Below are 21,612 nucleotides of genomic sequence, written 5' to 3'. Positions count from 1 at the left end.
ATAAATGAGTTACTGCAGATGTAATGAACGTAGTTTATTCATACTTACAGCTGTTCAAAGGGAAAGGTTGTAGAGACGGGGTGATCCGAGCAGGAAACCCAGCAGGAAAAAAGCAAAAGGCAACATTAAGTTACTGGACATATTACAACCAGTCAAGAATATAGCAGATGGTCTGATGTCCATCTAGCTGTCCAGCCTGGCCTGATTCAAACAGCCAAACAAATCACTGGAGGACAAATGTGAGACAGAAGAAAGACTGTAATAACAACAGTCAGACAGGCCATAATTGCATTAGGTGCTGATGTCCTGATGCGACCAGGCAGAGGCCAGCCGGCCCGGGTTCTCCCCTGGTCATGCTTCAAGTAGCAGCAGAAATATGTCATTCATTCAATTCCCTGTACCTTGATTGAGTGGATTACACCATGAATGAGATGCAAACATGGACCAATCGCCTCCACGTCTGTGCATTGAGTAACAGCCTAAGTTCACTGTTTTACTAAAACAATAATTTGCCCGATTTGGTGAGTCTATTATATATGTGAGCTTTATATTCCAATCAGTTTAGGGTTACACCAAGAAACGTAGGGGCACACGAGACACGATGATGAATTGATATGCTAGGCTCTCTCTGCTTAAATGGCTATTGTAAGCAATACTGAATCTGTAATAGTCAAGTTGGTTTAATAACATCCTCTGAAATTTACATTTGCGTTAGTAGGAGTGGTTTTGTTTAAGTCTGTTTTGATTAGCGAGCAGAATGGGCTCAGTGGAGAGACCACTCTACACAGTGATGCAAAGAGAAGCTATTATCCTCTGAACGTATGCATCCTCTGCTTGACAAGCTAAATCCAAGAAATGTGACAGCCTCTTGGCCATGTTGCTGTTAAAGCAAGCTCACACCGTCTCCCCACCACTTCCTGTATTGGAGACAAGTGACGAATCGCAGATCACTCGAATGTTCAGCAAAGTCACAGTGTGGGAATTGGCTGTGAAACCTGCAGAGAGCTGCACAAGATGTTTATCAAGGCTGTGAGAAACGCAGATTCACAAAAAAAGAAAATCTTATTTTCAGAACATCTTAACTTAATCACCCTCTACTTGTTGTGGGATTTTTCTTATTGTATCTGTGAACGACTACCAGCTGCTAAAGTATAACAAATGAAAACCATGGCTGTAGTTAACACCAAGTTCAGCCTGCCTGTATACCAATAGATTAAATACAGTTGATCAAATGCTACAGGAGGCAGAATAGCAAAATAGTTATAGAGTATAAGAGGGAAGACTGCTGTACCAGGTTTATCATTAAACTAAACAAATGGGTTCTTTCATTCAATTCAATGTGAACCTGCAATAGGAAAGGAAATTATTTCTCCAAGCAACAAACTACTTTGAGTGTTGAATACTAGTTTACAGCAGGGTTACTCATTGATCCACGTTGAGAACAACTGTAGGCCCCCTTTTTTGGCTAATCCACTGCAAAGTGTTTCTGCTCTAACGTGGAATGAAGAGAGAGCAAACGATCACACTGCCACAGTACTAGTTAGAACAGAATGCGGTGGAAGAGTGGCATTTTCTGACTAAGAAATATACTGATCATACCATTCCATTGGTCGCACGGCATTGCAGAGATATGATTGACCTGTTTATCTGGAAATGAAGCTGCACAACCAAACTAATGTTTTATATATATATATATATATATATAAGATTTGACAGTATAATATCAGAACTGTTCCTCATCTTGAGGACATGATGAAGGGGGCTGCTTTATCCAGCTGTAAGTTATCAAAGGGCTACTTCAAAATACAACCAGAAGTGAGCTCAAATGAGTCACAACATTTGATATTTTCTCCCAATTCAGAGGCTGCAAGGACGTCTATCTGCATACTTCGAAAGGGATAGAGAAGACGCTGTCAATTTTAACTAATGACAAGCCGACCTCTCCCAGATAGATCAAACTAATCAACATTCTTCATCAGAATGTTAGTATGCCTAATACCAGATGCCAGCCTTTGAAAAATATATATTAGCTAGTGCTGCTTGTCACTGGACATTTTGGATGAGTTTGTGAGCTTGACTAGTTAAATATAACAATACAAAAGGCACATGAACATATGAACATACTGGAACTAAACAGGGTAGTGTCAGCTGTTTCATCCAAACATCTCACTGTGGTATTTGAATGTCATGCACACCACGCAGCACTATGTTCAACATGCACTCTGGCTCGGCTGTTCAATAGACTACTACCCCCTGACCCTCCCGTCAATATCAACTGAAGTAACATGGATTAGTACGGCCCTTAATCACAGTTACAGTCTTAACAAGCTTTACAGGCCAAATATGTATAGTCTGTAAAGCCATAAGCTTCTAGGTTTCCTAAACAATTACAAGAAATGAAGCTAGGGCTAGTGGAGTCAATGACAATGTAATGATGATCCATACATAAACGCAGACGGGACATCCTACACAACTAACTATCAAACCTGGATGTAACAATCTGACAAAGTGTGGCCAACATTACTAACCATAACAGACTACCTTTGACAGGCTAGCCCAACTTTAACCTAGTTACGTAGACTGACTACCTGTTGACAGGCTAGCAGGCTACCCTAACTTTAACCTAGTTACGTAGACTGACTACCTATTGACAGGCTAGCAGGCTACCCTAACTTTAACCTAGTTACGTAGACTGACAACCTGTTGATAGGCTAGCCTAAAACTTCAACCTAGCTCCGTAGATAGCGTAACGTTAACCTAGCTACGTAGATAGCGTACCCTGTAGTCACTCACTGCTATGGCACAAAGTTATAAAGAAACACTTGAATAGCTTGTATCCACAAAGGCGCACAATCACACCGAACAACTCCAACAAGCCGTACTACAAGTAGTACTGTAGTAGTACTACATGTGGTAGTAGTAATACATGTTAGTACGGACATGAAGTATCCCCGTACTCCAGGAACATATTATGAGCTGATCTGTGAGACCCAGGAAACAGCAGACCGACCCGAGGCGGCGGGACTCAACACCCTTCAACTACACCGTAAACTAGTGGTTTAACGTATTCAGTGATCAGATTAGTGAGGTAACTGTTGTGGTGATGTTAGAGAGCTCACCCATCATGCTACTGTTCCGGTCCGCCTCGCTGCTGCCCTCGAGCCTCTCCGCGTGCGACATCCTCTCTCTCGCGCTCGGCGGTACTAACGTCGTCGGGTAGGAGAGGGAGAGGAAGACACGCAGATATTTTAGCGTAGTGACTGAAGTACACCGTTCCGTTCGTAGTACGGATAGTTCAGGGAAACTGCGTACGATGTCTTTGGTGAATACCAGCAGAATGACTAACAAACTAACTAACTAAATAAATAAATAGTTAAATACGTACAGTAATAAATGACATATGTATGTGTGCATATGATTGTTTAAGGTTAATGAGAGAAATGTATGAAATCTTAAAGAGATTGGGATACGGATAAAGAGATTTATGCTTTTTAGAGATAGACTTGATCCTCTTTTGCTGTTTCTTGGTTCAGATCAAGTCTAGTATTATTGGTCTGGTTTGTCATTTACAAAGCAGCTTGAGTTGACGAAGAGCTGCGAAGGGGAGTTCATTCTCAATCTTCATTGGAGCTAAAATCTAAAATGAACTATTCGAACAAACGTGTAGTACGCCCTCTCTCTCTCTCTCACTCACTCACTCACTCACTCACTCACACACACACACACACACACACACACACACACACACACACACACACACACACACACACACACACACACACACACACACACACACACAATAACACACATGTAGAGTATGCATGCATCGTATCTTCCACTTTTTTATTACAGCATTTAAGTCATGAATGCATGCGTCGGTCTCATGGGAAAATATGACCAATAGCGCCATCTAGAGGATGTTTGAACACATTCGGTAACACATGAACCCGGTTCATGATGAAACATTATCCCCATCTTGGTACAGCCGAGACGCAAATCGTATGGCACTAGATTTCTGCTGGGTGATGAGAGGTTGAGGGTCTACGGAGGAGCAGGGCCTCCAGTCACTGCTCCATGGACTGGTGAATATGCTTGTGTGTGTAAGATGAATCCTGAAGTTTGAACCCCAGTCTTACCCTGCATGAGCAGAGGGCAGTAAGCATTTGTAGATACAGAAGGAATACATCAAGAATCCTTTTATTCCCAACCATTGAAATATCTCGGGGCTGAAAGTAAAAGGACCTCATAATGTGGACCCCTTTTTACTAAAGCAACTGTGCTCTCACCATTACTACCCACACACTGATTACTAAAACCCCTTATTCATTCAGTGACTCATTGATTCAGTAGCATATTTATCATTTTTGAACAAAGTCTCTATCTATATACAAAGAAAATCCAGTTATTGATATAATACTGTGGTGTATCTATAGTATATGATATCTTTATTGGGAATACACATATGTTTTCCGCTGCTATCCGATCTCTGCCATATAAAAAACAGAAAAAAATGACAAAATAAAACAATTTTGTTCTTCGGCAAGAGGAATCTAAAATATCCCTCAATGCATTGATGGGATGGTATCTCCCCCTGTCCTAACCCTTGGCTGCCCAGTTAGAGATTGTATCTCCCCCTGTCCTAACCCTTTGTAGTGCAGTGAGAGATGGTATCTCCCCCTGTCCTAACCCTTTGTAGCGCAGTGAGAGATGGTATCTCCCCCTGTCCTAACCCTTGGCTGCCCAGTGAGAGATGGTATCTCCCCCTGTCCTAACCCTTGGCTGCCCAGTGAGAGATGGTATCTCCCCCTGTCCTAACCCTTTGTAGCGCAGTGAGAGATGGTATCTCCCCCTGTCCTAACCCTTGGCTGCCCAGTGAGAGATTGTATCTCCCCCTGTCCTAACCCTTGGCTGCCCAGTGAGAGATGGTATCTCCCCCTGTCCTAACCCTTTGTAGCGCAGTGAGAGATGGTATCTCCCCCTGTCCTAACCCTTGGCTGCCCAGTGAGAGATGGTATCTCTCCATGTCCTAACCTTTTGCTGCTGTAGCCCAGTGAACGATGTCCAATTACTGAGAAAGCGAGAGGGCCCACATCCTTGTCAGGATTACTCCAACAAGGACCGCGGGAGCTCTTCTGAAAAGGATCAGTGAGGATCAATTATACGCAGGCAAACTGTTCACACACACACACACACACACACACACACACACACACACACGTTTGTGTGTGTCACATACACATCAAACATCAAACTTATCGACATGTCTTCACTGAAAGGAGCTCTGGGAGGTTGCTCACGGTGCAGACTTAACGGCATCTTCTATTGGAATGTGAGACCAGAATGATAGAAGTGAGGAGCGCTGACACAGGAATAAAGAACATTTCAGCCTGATTCTGGCTTCATGGCAGAGTGAGCCAATGTGTGGGGACTTGGACACCAGCAGCATCCTGCAGCACGCTATGTTCTCCAGATATCTCCCGTGACAACTTAGGAGAAGGTGATCACAATAAAACACAGCACCACACGTTCACAAGTCGTGGTTATAAAAGAGAGGGGAATGCCAGACATAAATTACGATAATATTCAGACAAGCATGCAGGAGAAATAATCATTCTGTGGGTGAAAAACTGCAAACGTGATTTGATTCGCAAATAAAATCGAGTTGCACATTTTATCTTATTTCCTTAATGACACGTTGGGTCCTGATGGGAGACCTGTATAAGCAGGAGACAAATGGAACGCTTAATGGATACACGGCGACACATGACGCACATTGATTTTCATTTTATCTACTGAAGGCTATAATACAAATGTCTTGCACACTGAAAAATAAAACATTTGGCCAGAAACAACACAAGCTCTCAGCCAGAGAGATGGCCAACATTGTGGACATGTTGTGTATTTGCACTGTGTAGGCCGACGCACCCTGTCACCTACACATGACTCAAGACTAAGAGGAGCAGATGATGTGCAGGGACAAATGCTTAACTAGCGGAAAGCAGAGTGCTGGTGAAGTGATGCACATCGGACCCTGGGCCGACGCTGACTGACTGTCAGAGGCCGATGGTGAACGTGTGCTTTTGTTGTGAGCAAAGTGGAGAGGCCTGCAGGTCTCAAGGTTTCATGCTGTCAAAACTCAATATCAAATTGAAGGGCTAAAAGGAAGCGTTGGCACATCTTTAGAAATCTGAAATGAAATAACCTTTTCACACCGACACAAAGGTGTTGCATTTACTTAGAATTACTTTTCTGCTGTGAGACCTAATTTTAAAAATGCAATTGTTCCATTTATCTATTTATTCCAATGGCGTATGGTAATTGCTGTAAACATGGATGTACATATCCCTCAGACACAGGAAACATGGCTGTAGATAGAATGTTTTCATCAGCCAGCACTCCGTAGGGGGGCGTTTGGCCAGGCCCTGCACATTGTGATCCAAATGTTTACCATGTTGCAGAGCGGAGTTGATGGAAGCGCTGATTTGATTCTTTTAATGAGGTTTCACACCTCGCAGTCAATTCTGAGCGCGCTAGAAAACGAAGATAGCGAGAAAAATTAGCGGCGTGTTTCGGCAGTCGCACTGAAAAAAAAGTGTGAAAGGACTAAAAGCGTTCCTCCGCTTTCAGCCCTGCTATTCCCAGTCTGCTCGCTTTCTTGGCTGGCCATCCCACATACAGTAGGCTCCCGTCCAAGAAAGCAAACCACAACAACAACCACTCGTCAAATAACCTTACGTGCTAAAAAACCCGGAGAGCAGCAGAGGTAAAAACAGCAGGGCTGGTGGGTGTACATCCATCACCACACCATTACTTTAAGGTGCTCCGGGTCAGAGAAGCAATATCTTACATAATCTGATATTGGATCCAGATGCCATTTCAAAGCTTTCTCAAGGAGGAAATGTCACCAAAGGTCATCTTTCATAGGTTGAAAACCCATCAGAATGGTTCCCTATATGTTCAGGATGTGTGTGACCCGATGTGTGTTCTCATTTCAATTCTACCTCTCTAAATGTGAACTAATGAACCAAATAATGAAAATTCAGAGGGAGACTTCTTATTTAGTGAGACGTTAACACCAAAGTGACATGATCAAGAGAAAGGTAAAGAAAGGTTCTCTGTAGGGATCCTTTCCATAGTGTTGTCAGCCAGGTTATAACAATCTGAGCCTGTTGACAAAGACGACCACTGCAGAGGACCTCTGTGGACGGCCTGGGGCCCCACAGGGTCCCGCCAAGGCCCCTTAACGGCCCTCGCTCAACACTGGACCAATCAGAGGTCACTTAGACAACACCATGTGAAGACCAATCCCAAAGTTCTCCTTAACAAGGGTAAAAAAGGAACTCGGAAATCACTTCATGTGATTCATATTTTAACCACATTCAAATTGATGTTCATTGCTTGATCTATATATTTTTTAAAGATAATTAAATCTAACATTCACATTTACAATTGGAATTGATGGACTGCACCTACAAACCAAAATGCTAGATAATATATGTGAGATAAAAATTTTAAATTTAATAAAATCTTTTCTCACCCATATCCAGTTTCATAGCAAATGGGCAATCTACCTGACTCGACTGCAACGCCAGACTTGACTCTTACTCAGCCTTTCCATGTTTAACGCTCAATGTCTTTATTGTGTTTAGTAATTTAGGACACTGTGCAGAACCGTTAGTAATAAACCCTGAAATAACAGCATATTTTCACAAAGAAATTGTTGACAATTATAAGTCAATATCAATAATAATATCATAATATGCTAAGTTACAGCTTTGTGCATTGATTGATATACAGTGTTTTCTCAGTACACATATAATATTTAATGCCTGTCAACCAAGATTATTTTCTAAATAACAGCTGCCTTTGGGAGTCTCAAACCATAATGAGGACATTGCTATGTCAGGGAACTGACATACTGACTTATTAACCTGGAGGCCATATGGGTGACTGGAGAGGGGAAGCCTCCTATAGAATCTTTGGGAAAACCTTGAAAAGTTAATCTAAATGCAATCGAAATGCTACCTGGGGGGAGGTGAAGAAATGAAGAAATGGAGAAATGGAATAAACTGAAAATAATTAATTTCATTTTTATGGGTCCCAAAGATGGTCTATGGAATCACCTGTTGGCCAGTCGGCAGTCTCTGAGCACAGCGACTAAACCAAGGGTGCTAGCAAACACCTAAGCCCATGGGAGGCACCCCAGTCCAGCTGGAACCCCTTCATCCAGTCTGACCGACCTTCAAAGAGGCATCTTCGTAGGACAAACACAGATTCACTGGTAATGGGTCTGCTTCTTCATGTACCAGGGCTCGGGTACTAAACTAGTGACCATAGGTTTTCTGTGCCCTCCTATAAAACCGGCTTCCAGTCGATATGACCCCCTGAATCAGCAGGCACCTCCTCCAACAACAGCCAGCGATGGAAGCCCTGGAGACCCCCCCTGGGTGGGGGCACAGCCTCTGGATGGATGTGCTGAGCATGGTGAAGAAGTGTGTGAGGAATAGGATAGAAATAGTCCTGCTCAAGATGTTGAGGTGTAAACGTAGTCACCATAAACTCATGACACATGTTCACACATGTCATGGGAGAAAAATATCGATACGGCGATATATCCTTGCCCTTCTTCATGCGAGACAAGAATCAATACGCTGGCGCCAAATATATGTCTATCTCTATATATATCACCAAATGAAAGGGAATGAACATTTGGCTCTTCCTCTACTTTGTCATGCCTGGGTTAGGTTTTTTGAAAGGTGCCAATCATTTGTAAGGATTATTATTGAAACATATAAAATCGAATCATCATGTAATTTCAGATACATTGTTTTACAGATAAAGATTAATAAAGACAAATAAAGCAATTTGAGGAAAATATTGGGTTTTATAAGTATATATGACCTATCTCTAGCCATTGTCAAGGCATTCCTCCATTGATTCATAGGGTTGAAAGTTGTCTGCTGGAATCATGCTCATCAATGGACACAAACTCGAAATGGAAGTGCTATTCTGATCCTAACTGTCCTGAACTCACGAACCTCCCACACAAGAAAACAAAACCTTTGAACCTTTAACCTTTAACAAGAAGCAGCCTGGTTAAAACTAATGTACAGAGCAATCTTTACATTAACATTACACACTGACTGCAGTCTGACTAACGCTTGGAGGCAGGCAGTCATTGACCGCCTTGTAGGCCAGCACCAATCAATCATAAAGGCTGGATGACTGCACCAGCTTGTTGTAAACTATAATCGATTCTACTGAGGTAACTCATTTTCCAGGTGGATGAGGCTTCAGAAAAGGATTTGTGTGTTTCTGTTTGCCAATTAAGTGCTAATAGATCCCTGCCTCCAGCAAAATGATTGGTTGAAAGAATATGAAGTAATGACAGTGAGAGGCCCCTTTCACCCAGAGCTGGTCTGTGAATCAGACTTGAGATAATAATCTAAAGGCTTTTGACAATGGTTCCTATCTGAATGCTGGGAGGTCCAGAAGTTCCATGCATCAATACTATAAGACCTCCTATGAGCTGTGTCCACTCTACAGTCTCAAGAGCAAGATGAATCAGAACATGACAAGAAGCAATATTGGAAACATTTTACGGAAATGGATATCCTTCTATGCAATGGAAGGGACCCATGGAAGGGAAAAGCATATACTTCCTTCCCAATCATGCACGGAAGTCCCACAGGGTGGGGCTTTTCTGTCGTTAGAGGAGGACTCCAGGGACCAAGGTCACCCTGGGCTGGACCCTACAGGGGCAGGCCTAGGGCTCATTACCCGTCCAAACAGAGGTACCTTCTTCAGGCCTTTCAAATGAAATGAATGCAGAGCAACCTTGTATCTTTAGTGGTTAGAACCAGGCCTTGCTGTGAGAGAGAATTCTGAAGCTGTGGCTGAGCACGATGTGTGTTGCGAGTGACTTTGTTCCCAGCACCAGCACCACTGGAGGGGAACACACGTCACTAGAGGACCATTAGGAGTGTCCACATAACACGGCCCGGCTCCTAAGAAGCCACAGCTGGTATTTAGAGATTTAGAGATTAGAAATGGTCTTAAATTGCCATTGGGATTTACAAAAGCCCAGTGTATTCAGGGGTTCTTGTGGCTGAATTCATTGAGGCCCTCTCTTTCATCAAGTCCACAGCATCATGACAGTGGGATATTACACACCCACTACGTCTGAGGCAGCCGCCGCCTCGCTGAACGCTGAGGCGGGGCAGATCAGTAGCTCAGAGGAGGTTCCACTTTGTGTGAGGATGGAGATGCCATGGCTGTCAAACAATGTAATCCCCAGGAAACATATCCATAAGACGGCCTGTACCTGCTGAAGGGAACGGAGCACCACAGAGTGGTTGAACTTGTACTGAGACATCTCTGAGACCTGCTGTGACCATCACCATGATACAGTAGGGCCAAGCATCTCATAGGGAATCACTGCAATGATCAGGAGTCAAAATAAATGTAATAACTATTGGAAATAAATGTAATAACTATTGACAATAAAATAAATGGAGGTGTTTGTGTCGCAATGGACAAGCCATTTATTTATATTTTATATTTATAAAGCTGAAATCTTTAGAAACAAGAAGCCTTTGTGACGACTAAAACATCTGCAGGTTTTTTGTTGAAGCGCGTCCGTGTCTGAATAACTCGGTTTCAACACATCGAAATTGTGAAATCTAAATGAAAAAACCCAAGGTTAGTTTGTTACAGCCCTACCGTCGTGATCTTCATTTTGCTGTCATAAGCATTGAGATGAGGAACATATTTCATATTGGGACTTTCATGTAGGCTGTGATGATCAATCTCTCCCTAATTAAAAATGAATACCATTATTATATACTGCATCGAATGGTGAAGTACAGTCTGCACACTATCTATCACACACCATAAATCATCCTCATGATTATTATTAAAGAAAAGGGACGAGCTTCAACCGTGTACCTGAGAGATGTCCTTCAGGACGGACAGACAGAGGAGGGAGTGAGAAGGCTCAGGACGGTGTCCCTGAGAGATGTCCTTTAGGAGGGACAAACAGAGGAAGGAGTGAGGAGGAGACTCAGGACGGTGTCCCGGAGAAATGTCCTTCAGGACGGACGGACAGAGGAAGGAGTGAGGAGACTCAGACTGATCTCAGACCAGCACTGTTCATTGAAATGCAGACTGATTGAGTGACTGAGTCCTCACCCACGGCCACATACTTTATTTTTAATGTGGGCTTTTTCTCATCTCTTTTTACCCACCGACTTTGCTTAGCAGAATATGTTAAACCATTTAGGAGTTATAGATAGCTTTACAGATCTGATTAATGCAGTTAATAACGAGGGATGAGGGGATCATTTGGGTGTGATCTGTTAAAAAAAAGATGATTTGGCTCGTCTTTGATGGTTTAATCCCTCAAATGTTAATGTAAAAGTTATGAGGGTGTATATCATTCCCTGGTATGACTATGATTTGTGCCTTGCAAATACAGAAGTATCCTGGATTTGATTAAATCCTATGAAGATGTGTCATTTTTGAAGCACACTGAATACATGCAGGAACGGCCGGCATGAGACATGAGGGAGGAACAGATGAACTCAATAACCGGTGCCATTATACACCCTTATATACAGAGCAAAGGTCCAAGGTACTCATGTTTTAATTAGATCTTATATACAAATCATTATTTTGTGTGGTTAATCAATTGTTCCCCCTGGGTCAAATGTCTTAGCAGTAAAAGACTGAAACACGCGTCATTGCGTCATTGATTTTAGGCGAAAAGAAACGATACATAAAAATGCATATTTCCTTTATTTATGTCATGCCTTTTACAGCCTAAGCATGAAAGTCAGTTGCAGCTTTTGAACTTTGTGTTTCCACCGCAACACACACACACACACACACACACACACACACACACAAGCACAAGCACACACACGCACACATACACACACACACGCACACTGACTCACACAAAAAACGCACACCCACAGACACACAGCGGTGACTGGTCTACAAAAGGAAGTTTGATTTATTCCAACAATCACTCCGATTATGTGCATGAAAATATTGACATTGTACAACTTTAACATACAACTCTCAGCTCTCTACACACTTTTATTAGTTTTTTTCCACAGTAACTTTGAAAGAATAACACATCTAAAAGAACAAAAAATAAAAAAAGAACTGAGAACATTGTTTTCGTGTGGCAAGAAACAGCACATGTGAAGACTTGGAGGAAAGAAATGGAGAAAAGCAAGTGAGAGAATTATTCAGGCACTTAGAAGTTCTCTCGGGTCCTTGGCTACACGGTTCTTCATTACACCGGACATGCAGTGAAACACTAGTCTCTAAACAATCCTAAGAGGAGGAGTAGGAGGACGACTTCAGGGGCAGTAGCACATTCAATCACAAAGTGTTTAAAGGGACTTCAAGTATTTTCAAACTACACTGACATTCCTATTTACAGTACAATCCTACTCTGTTCAATCTGTGTTGTTCTCGCCCCTCCTTAAACCTTATGAACCAAAATGTACCACGCTCTGCTCACACAAAGATAACAAGCTAGGGTTTGAAATGAAATGTGAAGCATCATTGAATAATGTTTTTCTTCTTAAAATGGCCTTGTGTCTCGAGCTGCGTTTAGACGTAGAGGGCTGGAGTTCCATTAGTTCTGTGTGCACGTGCTCACTAACACACAAATGCCATTACATGGGCGGAGAGCACTCGTGTTTCATACAGGGCACAGGAGAACAGAGGCTCTTATTGACACATCGTCGTCGTGTGGAATATCAAAAAACAAATTTCCTCTCCGACCCGCACCCCCCCCCTGCCGCCCGGCCTCACGTATAAACATGCCTTCTTTCTTATCGGCTCATCCGTAGCCTGCCCCTCCTGGGCCGCCCGGGAGAGAGGGGATCCATGTAGTAATAACCATGGGACCGCTTCCACCCTGTGTGTGGTACACATGACAGCGCCGCGTGTTATTAAAGCCATGATGAGGAGGCGTGTGTCGCACCAGAGGCGGGCGCGGCGGCGTGTTGGTTTAGCTGAAGTGATTACACCCTGCCACTGGTTCTGTGATGGGGCCGTGCCGATTACAATGCTTCATTACAACGTACGAGAGGCTGGCCACACAATGGAAATATCTGTCACTCTGTTGCTTTCTCCCTTTGTCCTGCTTCCGTTGACACGCACGCACACACACACACACACACACATACATGTGCAGCCACACACACACACACACACACACACACACACATCAACTCAAACACGTGCATCCAAAGACACATTTAAATTTGGGCTAAAACAAGCAAATAAGAGTAATCTACACGCCCGGCAGTGATTCTTTTTGGTTCTGGAAACAAATAGTTTCATTATATTTATAGCTTTAATTATAGTATTTTGTATGGGAGTCCATCGATCGTTCAATCATGGCGCCCTCAGAATAGAGTAATGGGTGAGCTTTGTAATCTAGCAAAGTTGTCGTCGTAGTATGTGAGGTAAAGAAAACAAAACAGTGCCTTTTGCAACCCCTGTAAAGACCATAGGCCTTGGACTACAGGGGTGCGGAGCGGACTAGGAGCTCCTCCTCATGACATCACTGATGGCCACCGCTGGCATGCGTCCAGAGCTATAATTAACAGAATGAGCTACACCTGTGTCCACCAACAACACCCAAACACAACAGGATCGCTTGTTTTCTCCCTGTTCCTATTCAGTCATCTGCTCTGTAGTATTAATGCCTTGTTGATTTTCTACCAGGAAGTCGAGTTAAACAACGCAGCAGTATATTGGATATACGTCTGTTGGGTGAACATCTTTGATAAAACCACCAACCCTCCGGCGACCTGGGCTATATGAACTAAACATCTACCATTTCAGCAGGTAGAAAACGTCATTGTGCTTATTTGCTAGTAATTGACAAGGTGAATCGACACGATGACACCATAAAGTAATGGAAGAAGTCTCTGTGGAGGTCCACACCCTGTAAACAGTAAAGATGGCGTTGTCTTGTGAATCCTTCAGGTTCAGAATATTCATTTGGGGCTTGTTACGTTTGAAAAGAATGTATGCATGTTTTTTTAACTATCTATGAGTTGCCACTAAGTTAGATCACGATAATGAATTTGTTAATATTTATATATAATATTTAAGTATTTGTTAATGACCCATAAAATAACTGCCTACTCTTTTAATACCTAAGTTACTGGCAGTTTTGTTCACACATTTATTTCATTTGTATTGAATAAAATATACCAAAAATACAATATAACTAATAATTATTGTATCTCAAATCATCAAGTACGGCTTTGTTGATCCATGGATGAATTTCAAAATAGTTCAAAATAGTTTTGACCCATATTCCGAAGTAATAATTTTTTGACATGCGCTTTTTTGCAAGATTCAGTTAGCTAAATATGAATTTAATGATATGTTGACTCATTGTCATCAGAATGAGGAATTGCATGCATGGAAATATATGATGCATTTCGAGTAACATTGTTTGTAAAAACTGACATCTATTTGTCAAGAAATGTATCATTGAGTCATGGACCATTTTTTAATAAAAATAAAAATATATTTGAAATGGCAAGAAAGTCATTCTATCATACAATTTTTTTGTGTCTTTTGAAAGAATTTGTTTCAATCTCCCAATGTTGAAACGTTTAGCTATAGGGTCATTCTTATGTCTGTTCATATCAGACAAAATAATTTTGCTATACAGATTTTCCAAATTAGTTTCTTAAAAAATACATTGCTTCCTATCAAAAATTTAAACCTGAGATTCAAATTTTTCCAAGCGGTGGAGGCAGTTTGTGGCGACGTAGGAAAGAACCGAGTTGGAGTAATGAGTTGTTCTCTAGTAACCCCCCACTGAGACACACTGTAAACCACGTGAGACCACATCTCTACAAAACAGGCTCTAAGACAGGTTGAGACTCACCCACATCACCTTGAAGACAGACACTAAAAACCAGTCCTATCACATGAACATCCTTTGCATGAACATCCTTCACATGAACGGTTTGTCCATTTGTACGTACGGCCAGGGGCTCAGACCACGGCGCCGATGTCGTCGTCTGTACATACGTACGGCCAGGGGCTCAGACCACGGCGCCGATGTCGTCGTCTGTACATACGTACGGCCAGGGGCTCAGACCACGGCGCCGATGTCGTCGTCTGTACATACGTACGGCCAGGGGCTCAGACCACGGCGCCGATGTCGTCGCCTGTACGTACGTACGTACGTACGGCCAGGGGCTCAGACCACCGTGCTGATGTCGTCCGCCTCGTCGGGCTTCTTGGGCTTGCTGGGCAGGGACTTGAGGTACTCCAGGTGCCTGCGGGCGTCCTCCTGGTTCTGCCTCACGTAGTAGACCACGTAGGAGATGACCATGGCAAACCAGCCAAACATGGTGACCAGCATGGCGTAGTCCGTGGTGCGCTTGGCCAGGTTGCACAGGTCCGTGTCCACCGCCAGGAAGGGCCTCCCCTCCTGGTCGCGGAGCTCCGAGCTGCGGCAGAGCACGCGGGCCGCCGCCTCGTGGTTGTGGGCCATGCCGCCGATGGCCTGCTGCAGGGCGCAGTCGCAGTGCCAGGGGTTGTCGTCCACCACCACGCGCGCCTTCAGCCGCGCGAAGGCGTCCTTGTGCACGCTGGCGATGCGGTTGTGCGACAGGTCCAGCACCTGCAGCGTGGCCTCCACGCCGCTAAAGGCGCCCTCGCCCAGCGTCTCCACGGCGTTGTAGGACAGGTTGAGCTCGCGCAGCAGCGCCAGGCCCCGGAACACGCGGTCGGGCACGGCGGCGATGTGGTTGCGGTCCAGCCGGAGGACCACGGTGTCCACGGGCAGGTCGCCGGGGATCTCCTTCAGACGGGACTGGCTGCAGTTGACGTTGAGGCCCTGGTGGTGCAGGTGGAGGTGGTGGAGGTCGAAGCGCTGGCACACGCAGCCCTTGGGGCACATGCTGGCCGAGGGGAAGCAGAGAGCCATGAGCACCAGGCTCTGGAGCAGCAGCCACATGGGGAGCGAGCGAGACAGCCACACGTCCAGCAGAGTCATGCTGAGTGGCCGATTGCAGCATGCCGCCCGGGGGTGCCCCCGCCGCCGCCGCTCAGTCCCTCGCACGCACACACACGCACCCCATGGTGCCGGACGGAGAGGGCCGCCTCACGCTCTGTGCTCGACGACGGCAGAGTCACGTCTGGGTTGGGTCATGATACGGCCAGCGCTCTGAAAACAAACAAAGAGAAGAGAAGGGGCAGCACGGGAGTCACTTCCACCTCTCGCCAGAAACAGTCCTCATTAATCACGGCCTGATCTCCAGCAGAGCTGTGCTGTTTGGCACAGTGTTGGTTTTAAGTACACTTACAGTGCAGGACGGCATTTAAATAGGAGATAATACGGCTGTGAGCACGACAAGCTAAAATAGCGTACTTTCAATTACCTCTGTGAAATAGAAAGGAATACCACCATGTCATTGGTACAACACAAACTAAAACATATTAAACACTAAAATGTCCTTCAGCATGGAACAAAAAGAAACAGAGACCGCAGAGACTAAAGGTAGAAATCTTAACTTAACCCCACAGAGAAAACGTAACTTACTAACAGGAATGAGGCCGTCAACTACACATGAACATGAGGCTTCCTATCCCGCACATGTTCACACGCTAAGGAAGGAGGAAGTTGTGGAACACATCTCACATAGAGACGGTTCGTCTTCTCTGATTGACTCTGTAAAGAGGCTCTGTTCACCGGCCCCAGCACACACAACAGGTCTGGAGAGGGGCAGGGGCGGATCTATGCATGGAGTTCTACACCGTGGCGCTGGGAGGGACTTACACAAGGAATCATCTTCCATTTAAAAGGGAGCATTTGTTCCCTTTGATGACCTTGTTGAGTCAATATTGATTTGATTCCAAGGCTTTGTGTGGGATATTGGTAATGGGAGAAGGACAAGTTTTAATTGGTGCACTTTCCTTGAGGCTTTTTAACAGATACGTCATCCATTCTGACAGAAACTAAATGCATTAAGCTGCTGCGCTACCATATCAACAGTACTAATTATCATTGCGCTGCCAATGTTATTGTGCTTGGTAAACAGACTGAGTACAATATCGCTTCATCATGGATTTGAGTCATAGACTAAACAATTGATTTAAAAATGGCCACCTGCTTGTTTGTTTTTTTACGCATGTTAGAACTCGATTAAGCAAGCGGGGGAAGCGTAGTGGAGAATATTCATGTGGAAAGGAAAATTGTGCTGAAACCATCAGTGTGAAATTAAGTGAAACGTTTTACCGCCACAAGTAGACAGCAAACAGATAACAGTTCCACTTTAATAATGGAGTCAAAGTGTCCAGTTGAAGAGACAACAGATGAAGGCCCTAGAATCACTTTTGTTACACAGATGAAATGACAGATAATTCCCATCCATTCCCTGTCCGTTGTGCCTCTTGAGTAGGTTCACTCATTCTACATTAAATGTGAGCAGTATCTGTATAATCCATTTATACTTATCAGGATTATTTTCATGCACACAACATACTGGCTATTTAAAATACCAGAAACTCAACCCTTGAGGTGCGTCCATTTGTTTTGTAAGTGAAGAAACATGACCTGCAATCAGAAACGCCTGCCCAATTATAATCTTTGGCAATCGCCCAATCAGAAAGGGCTGCCTATGGAAAGCTCTTTCAAGGCCTCATGAGCTGTTTATTCACTGGGATGAATCATGTACCAGATTGGAGAGGGCTAGGGTACCCTAGGTAGCCTATTTGGTATGATAGAGGGCCAGGGTACCCTAGGTAGCCTAGCTCCTATCGTAGGGGGCCAGGGTACCCTAGGCCCCAGCCTAGCTTCTATCGTAGGGGGCCAGGGTACCCTAGGCCCCAGCCTAGCTTCTATCGTAGAGGGCCAGGGTACCCTAGGTAGCCTAGCTCCTATCGTAGAGGGCCAGGGTACCCTAGGTAGCCTAGTGTGTATCGTAGCATGGGTAAAGAAGGTACCTGCAGGTGGTTCACAGTGTGTGTAGAAGGCACAACAGGTGAGCTGTCGTTCTTAGAGGTTTTGGAACATAGTTTGATACTTATTGCATTGGGGGTTAGTTAGTTAGTTAGTTAGTTAGTGCTATTGGGGGTTAGTAAATCATTGTGTGTGGTACAGTGACTCCTAAAGCGGTCTTGGAAGGCCTACAGTTAAAATATCATTGCTTTACAATGATATTTTAATTTTAATTTTATTACTGCTTTACAAATCAAATCAAGATTGATTACACAAACATTGATGTTCCTGTGTTGGAGTTTGTTGGGCTGATTATCATAATGTCACAATTCAGTATTTATCCTATAGTCAGAGATGCTGCATTAGCCCTTACTTCTTTACTTTTACCTTGGAAGTAGAGGCCCAGGCTAGCCTCTCCTGAAGACCCAACCAATGCTGTAGGATTAATAACATATATGCCAGTGTGTGACTTAACTGTTCAAAGTAGGCCTGCAATCTAATACCAGTAGCTCAAAGACATAGCATCCTTGGCATCTTCATAGCAACCATAACAAAGCAATAATGAACTGTACCACTTTGCTGCTATTGTAATACCTAGGACTGCTATGGTATCTAGAGTGGCCTTCTGTAGACTATACTTACATAACGTGAATTAGGGTTAGGGTCTGGAAAGGATTTTAGGCCAAAAGGAAATTAAGAGACGTTCACAAGATGTTTCCAGTAATTAGCTTTTGAGTATATTATTGTTTTATTATATTACGGAGCCAATAGATCTCATTCTTCTTTCTACGGAGAGGGTATATTCTCTGACACCTGCACTGTGTCAGAGGGTAGAGGCAACGTAGCAACTTAATGCTTGTTTTTAAATCAGGAGAGAGGATAGCATTCTTTACCTTGGGATATACACCACTCTGTTGTCATGAGCTACACAACATTTAAAGCAAACCACTTGTGGCTGATACTTATCCAAGAAGGAGAACAGTGAGGTTATAATGGACCTCTGTTTGAGATCCGACTGTTTAGAGATCATAATATCATGAGGGATAGCTGCTCTTTAAAAAATGTTGTTTAATTGGAACTTGTTGATATTTAATATCGAAGGCCTATATGGAATAGGCCTTCAACAAATTAGGTCTGTCCTAACTTGTGAGATTATTTATTTCCCTGAAGGTATGGATTGATTTAATAACTCCATTGATTTTTCTATACCTATAGTCCTTAATATAATTTGTTGGAGTCAGACATGCAGTGAGCGACTCCTCTCAGGGGCCCCTCTGGGCCCACAGTGACAAGGGACAGCCGTCGGAGCCTTAGTAGGTCCTACCTACAACGATGGCTACAGGGACTTTGTCCAGAGCAGTCATTTAGCTATAGGGCTGAACCAACAGAAAAAAAAAAGAAAAAAAAAAATAATAATAATATATATAATATATTATTATTATATATATACATATGCATAGGCTACATATGATATATGAAAAAAACATTTGAACTTCAATCATGTATTGGAAAATGTGCTCCCTAAATTGCTCTCTAAATTCCACAAGTGTGTAATTAGGAAGGTATTTCCTCCATCAGGTGGACCTGGCCTTGGTGCTGGACCTGATCCAGGTGTATAAATGTAGAATAACCTCCATCGGGTGGACCTGGCCTTAGTGCTGGTCCTGATTAGATTTATAAATGTAGAATGACAGAACAACGGGGATCGGGGTTTTCCATGGAAAGGTTTCAGCGAACCGTCGACACATGTAAGGCTGAGGAGGAGGAAGGTGGGGAGCAGCCAACACTAACCTACAAACAATGAGACTCACACACCGGAGAACCCGGCTCAATGAGAAACCAGCCTGGGATTAATAAACCATCGAGCAGAACAGAACATAACATAATGTAACGGAACTGTGCATGGCGATGTGAACACGGGCACCGAGCGGCGGCGGCGGACGAGCAACAGGCGATCTTACCTGCGACGACACGGACGGAAACAGAGCCGTTACATCTCCGACGAGCAGCCTCTCAGACAGGGAGCCGGGCTCACGGTGGACCACCAAGACACGGCGGACCAGGTCCCCAAGACACGGTGGACCACGTCCCTCCAGACACGGCGGACCACGTCCCTCCTGGACCACAGTCAAGAGCGGCTCTGAGAACCGGGGAGGGGTTCAGACGGGCGCGTGCTCTGCTCACCGACGACGGCAGCGCGCAGCTGATACCCGCGAAAATGAATGAACCGTTTAAAGGCATGGCCGCTGTCTCACAGGAACACTCATATCACACCCCACCGCTGTTAATAGAGGAACAGCACATATGGACACTATTATTTTTTCTTTTTTTTCTTTCATAAAATAAACCAAGCGTTATTATTTAAATTGTGTGCCTGTGTTGTGGTGAACTATAGGCCTATGTCACCAAGGGAAGGTCAAGCTGTCTATAAATAGCGTGGTCATGGCACGTTCAAAATACACTTTTCTTCAAGAGGGGGTAACCAGAGACCTACTGACATGGCTCTATAACGGAAGAGCTATTCTGTGGCATCTAAAACTTTAGTGCCAGAGTTCATACTTCAAAGCTTCACCTTTGACGTTACAATGTGTTGTCACAATGCGTCCGTTCAGCAACCTGTGACCTGATTAATCAGGTCGCAGGTTGCTGACCGGATGTGCAGCAGGGGTTTGTGATGCAGATGATTGGAAGCATGGACCCCGTTCAGCACCTGCTCTACATAGACAGCTGAGATCTATTTTGGTCTGGCCTGGTGCCTCTCCTCCCCTGGTCCAACCTGGTACCATAATGCCTCTCCTCCCCTGGTCCAACCATAATGCTCCAGTGATTCCCTTCTCTCTCGGTATGCACATGTTTCTGTAAGGTAAAACATTGGGCCCCCATCCGATGTGGGGGTCAGCGAGCAGGTAAGCACGGGTTCAGAGGTTGGACGGTCACTTGTGGACTTTAACATCTGAGTGCGCAGCTGCTCATGGTTGCCATGACGACATCAAGTCAAAAAGGTTCTCTGGAATTCACTTTGTGATGACGCGTATGTTTTTTTATGTGCGGCTCCACTGTGGCATCGCATGTGCAAACGTGACTGGTGTGCGTACGAGATACAATGTGTTTTGTATGACGTTATTTTTTCCATTAATTTCTGCTTTAAAACCAAAGGTGGCGGTGCTGCATTTGAAGGGGCGGCTCTGACGGAAAGCCTGGCTGTCATACCATCCACACTGGTCATGCCTCAGCATCGGCTGAACACCTCCTTCAAGGTCTGTTGTTGCTTTGTGTGTGTTTGTTTCTTTTTACTGTTTAATAGTCTTATTTATTTTTGAATTGTACTTTTGTGAAGCATTTTGTGAATTTGGCTTTAAAAAACGTTTCTAAACTAAACCTTAAACCCTACCCTATTCATTACACCGATTGTTTTCTGGGTTTTCATTTGTGATTGTAGAGTTGTGTTGGATGTCAAAGTCATGGTTATCAATTCATGAATCAGCTTCTATCCTGGAATCAGAGGGGCTGCATTAGCTCTTAGTTCGCCTTTACTGTTGTGTATTTCCTGTCAGCGTTTATTTAATAGGTACAAGAGCAGGAAATGCATATTGATCCCATGGTTAATGGCCTCT

At 44.0% G+C, this 21,612-nt stretch overlaps 1 protein-coding gene across 1 annotated transcript; it reads right to left on the bottom strand.

Annotated features, from left to right (window-relative positions):
• Positions 1 to 11,939: 11,939 nt before the first annotated feature.
• On the bottom strand, positions 11,940 to 20,125 carry lrrc3b (leucine rich repeat containing 3B). The gene is made up of 2 exons (XM_084485137.1): positions 19,960 to 20,125; positions 11,940 to 16,225 (listed from the first exon to the last, which is right to left on the bottom strand). The coding sequence occupies exon 2, from the start codon at positions 16,052 to 16,054 to the stop codon at positions 15,254 to 15,256; it is 801 nt and encodes a 266-aa protein (XP_084341263.1). The 5' UTR covers positions 16,055 to 16,225; positions 19,960 to 20,125; the 3' UTR covers positions 11,940 to 15,253.
• Between the last annotated feature and the right edge of the window lie 1,487 nt (positions 20,126 to 21,612).

The sequence above is a fragment of the Micromesistius poutassou genome, assembly GCF_964030765.1.
Source record: "Micromesistius poutassou genome assembly, chromosome: 20".
NCBI lineage: Eukaryota > Metazoa > Chordata > Actinopteri > Gadiformes > Gadidae > Micromesistius > Micromesistius poutassou.
This window is presented reverse-complemented; position numbering and strand designations above follow the sequence as displayed.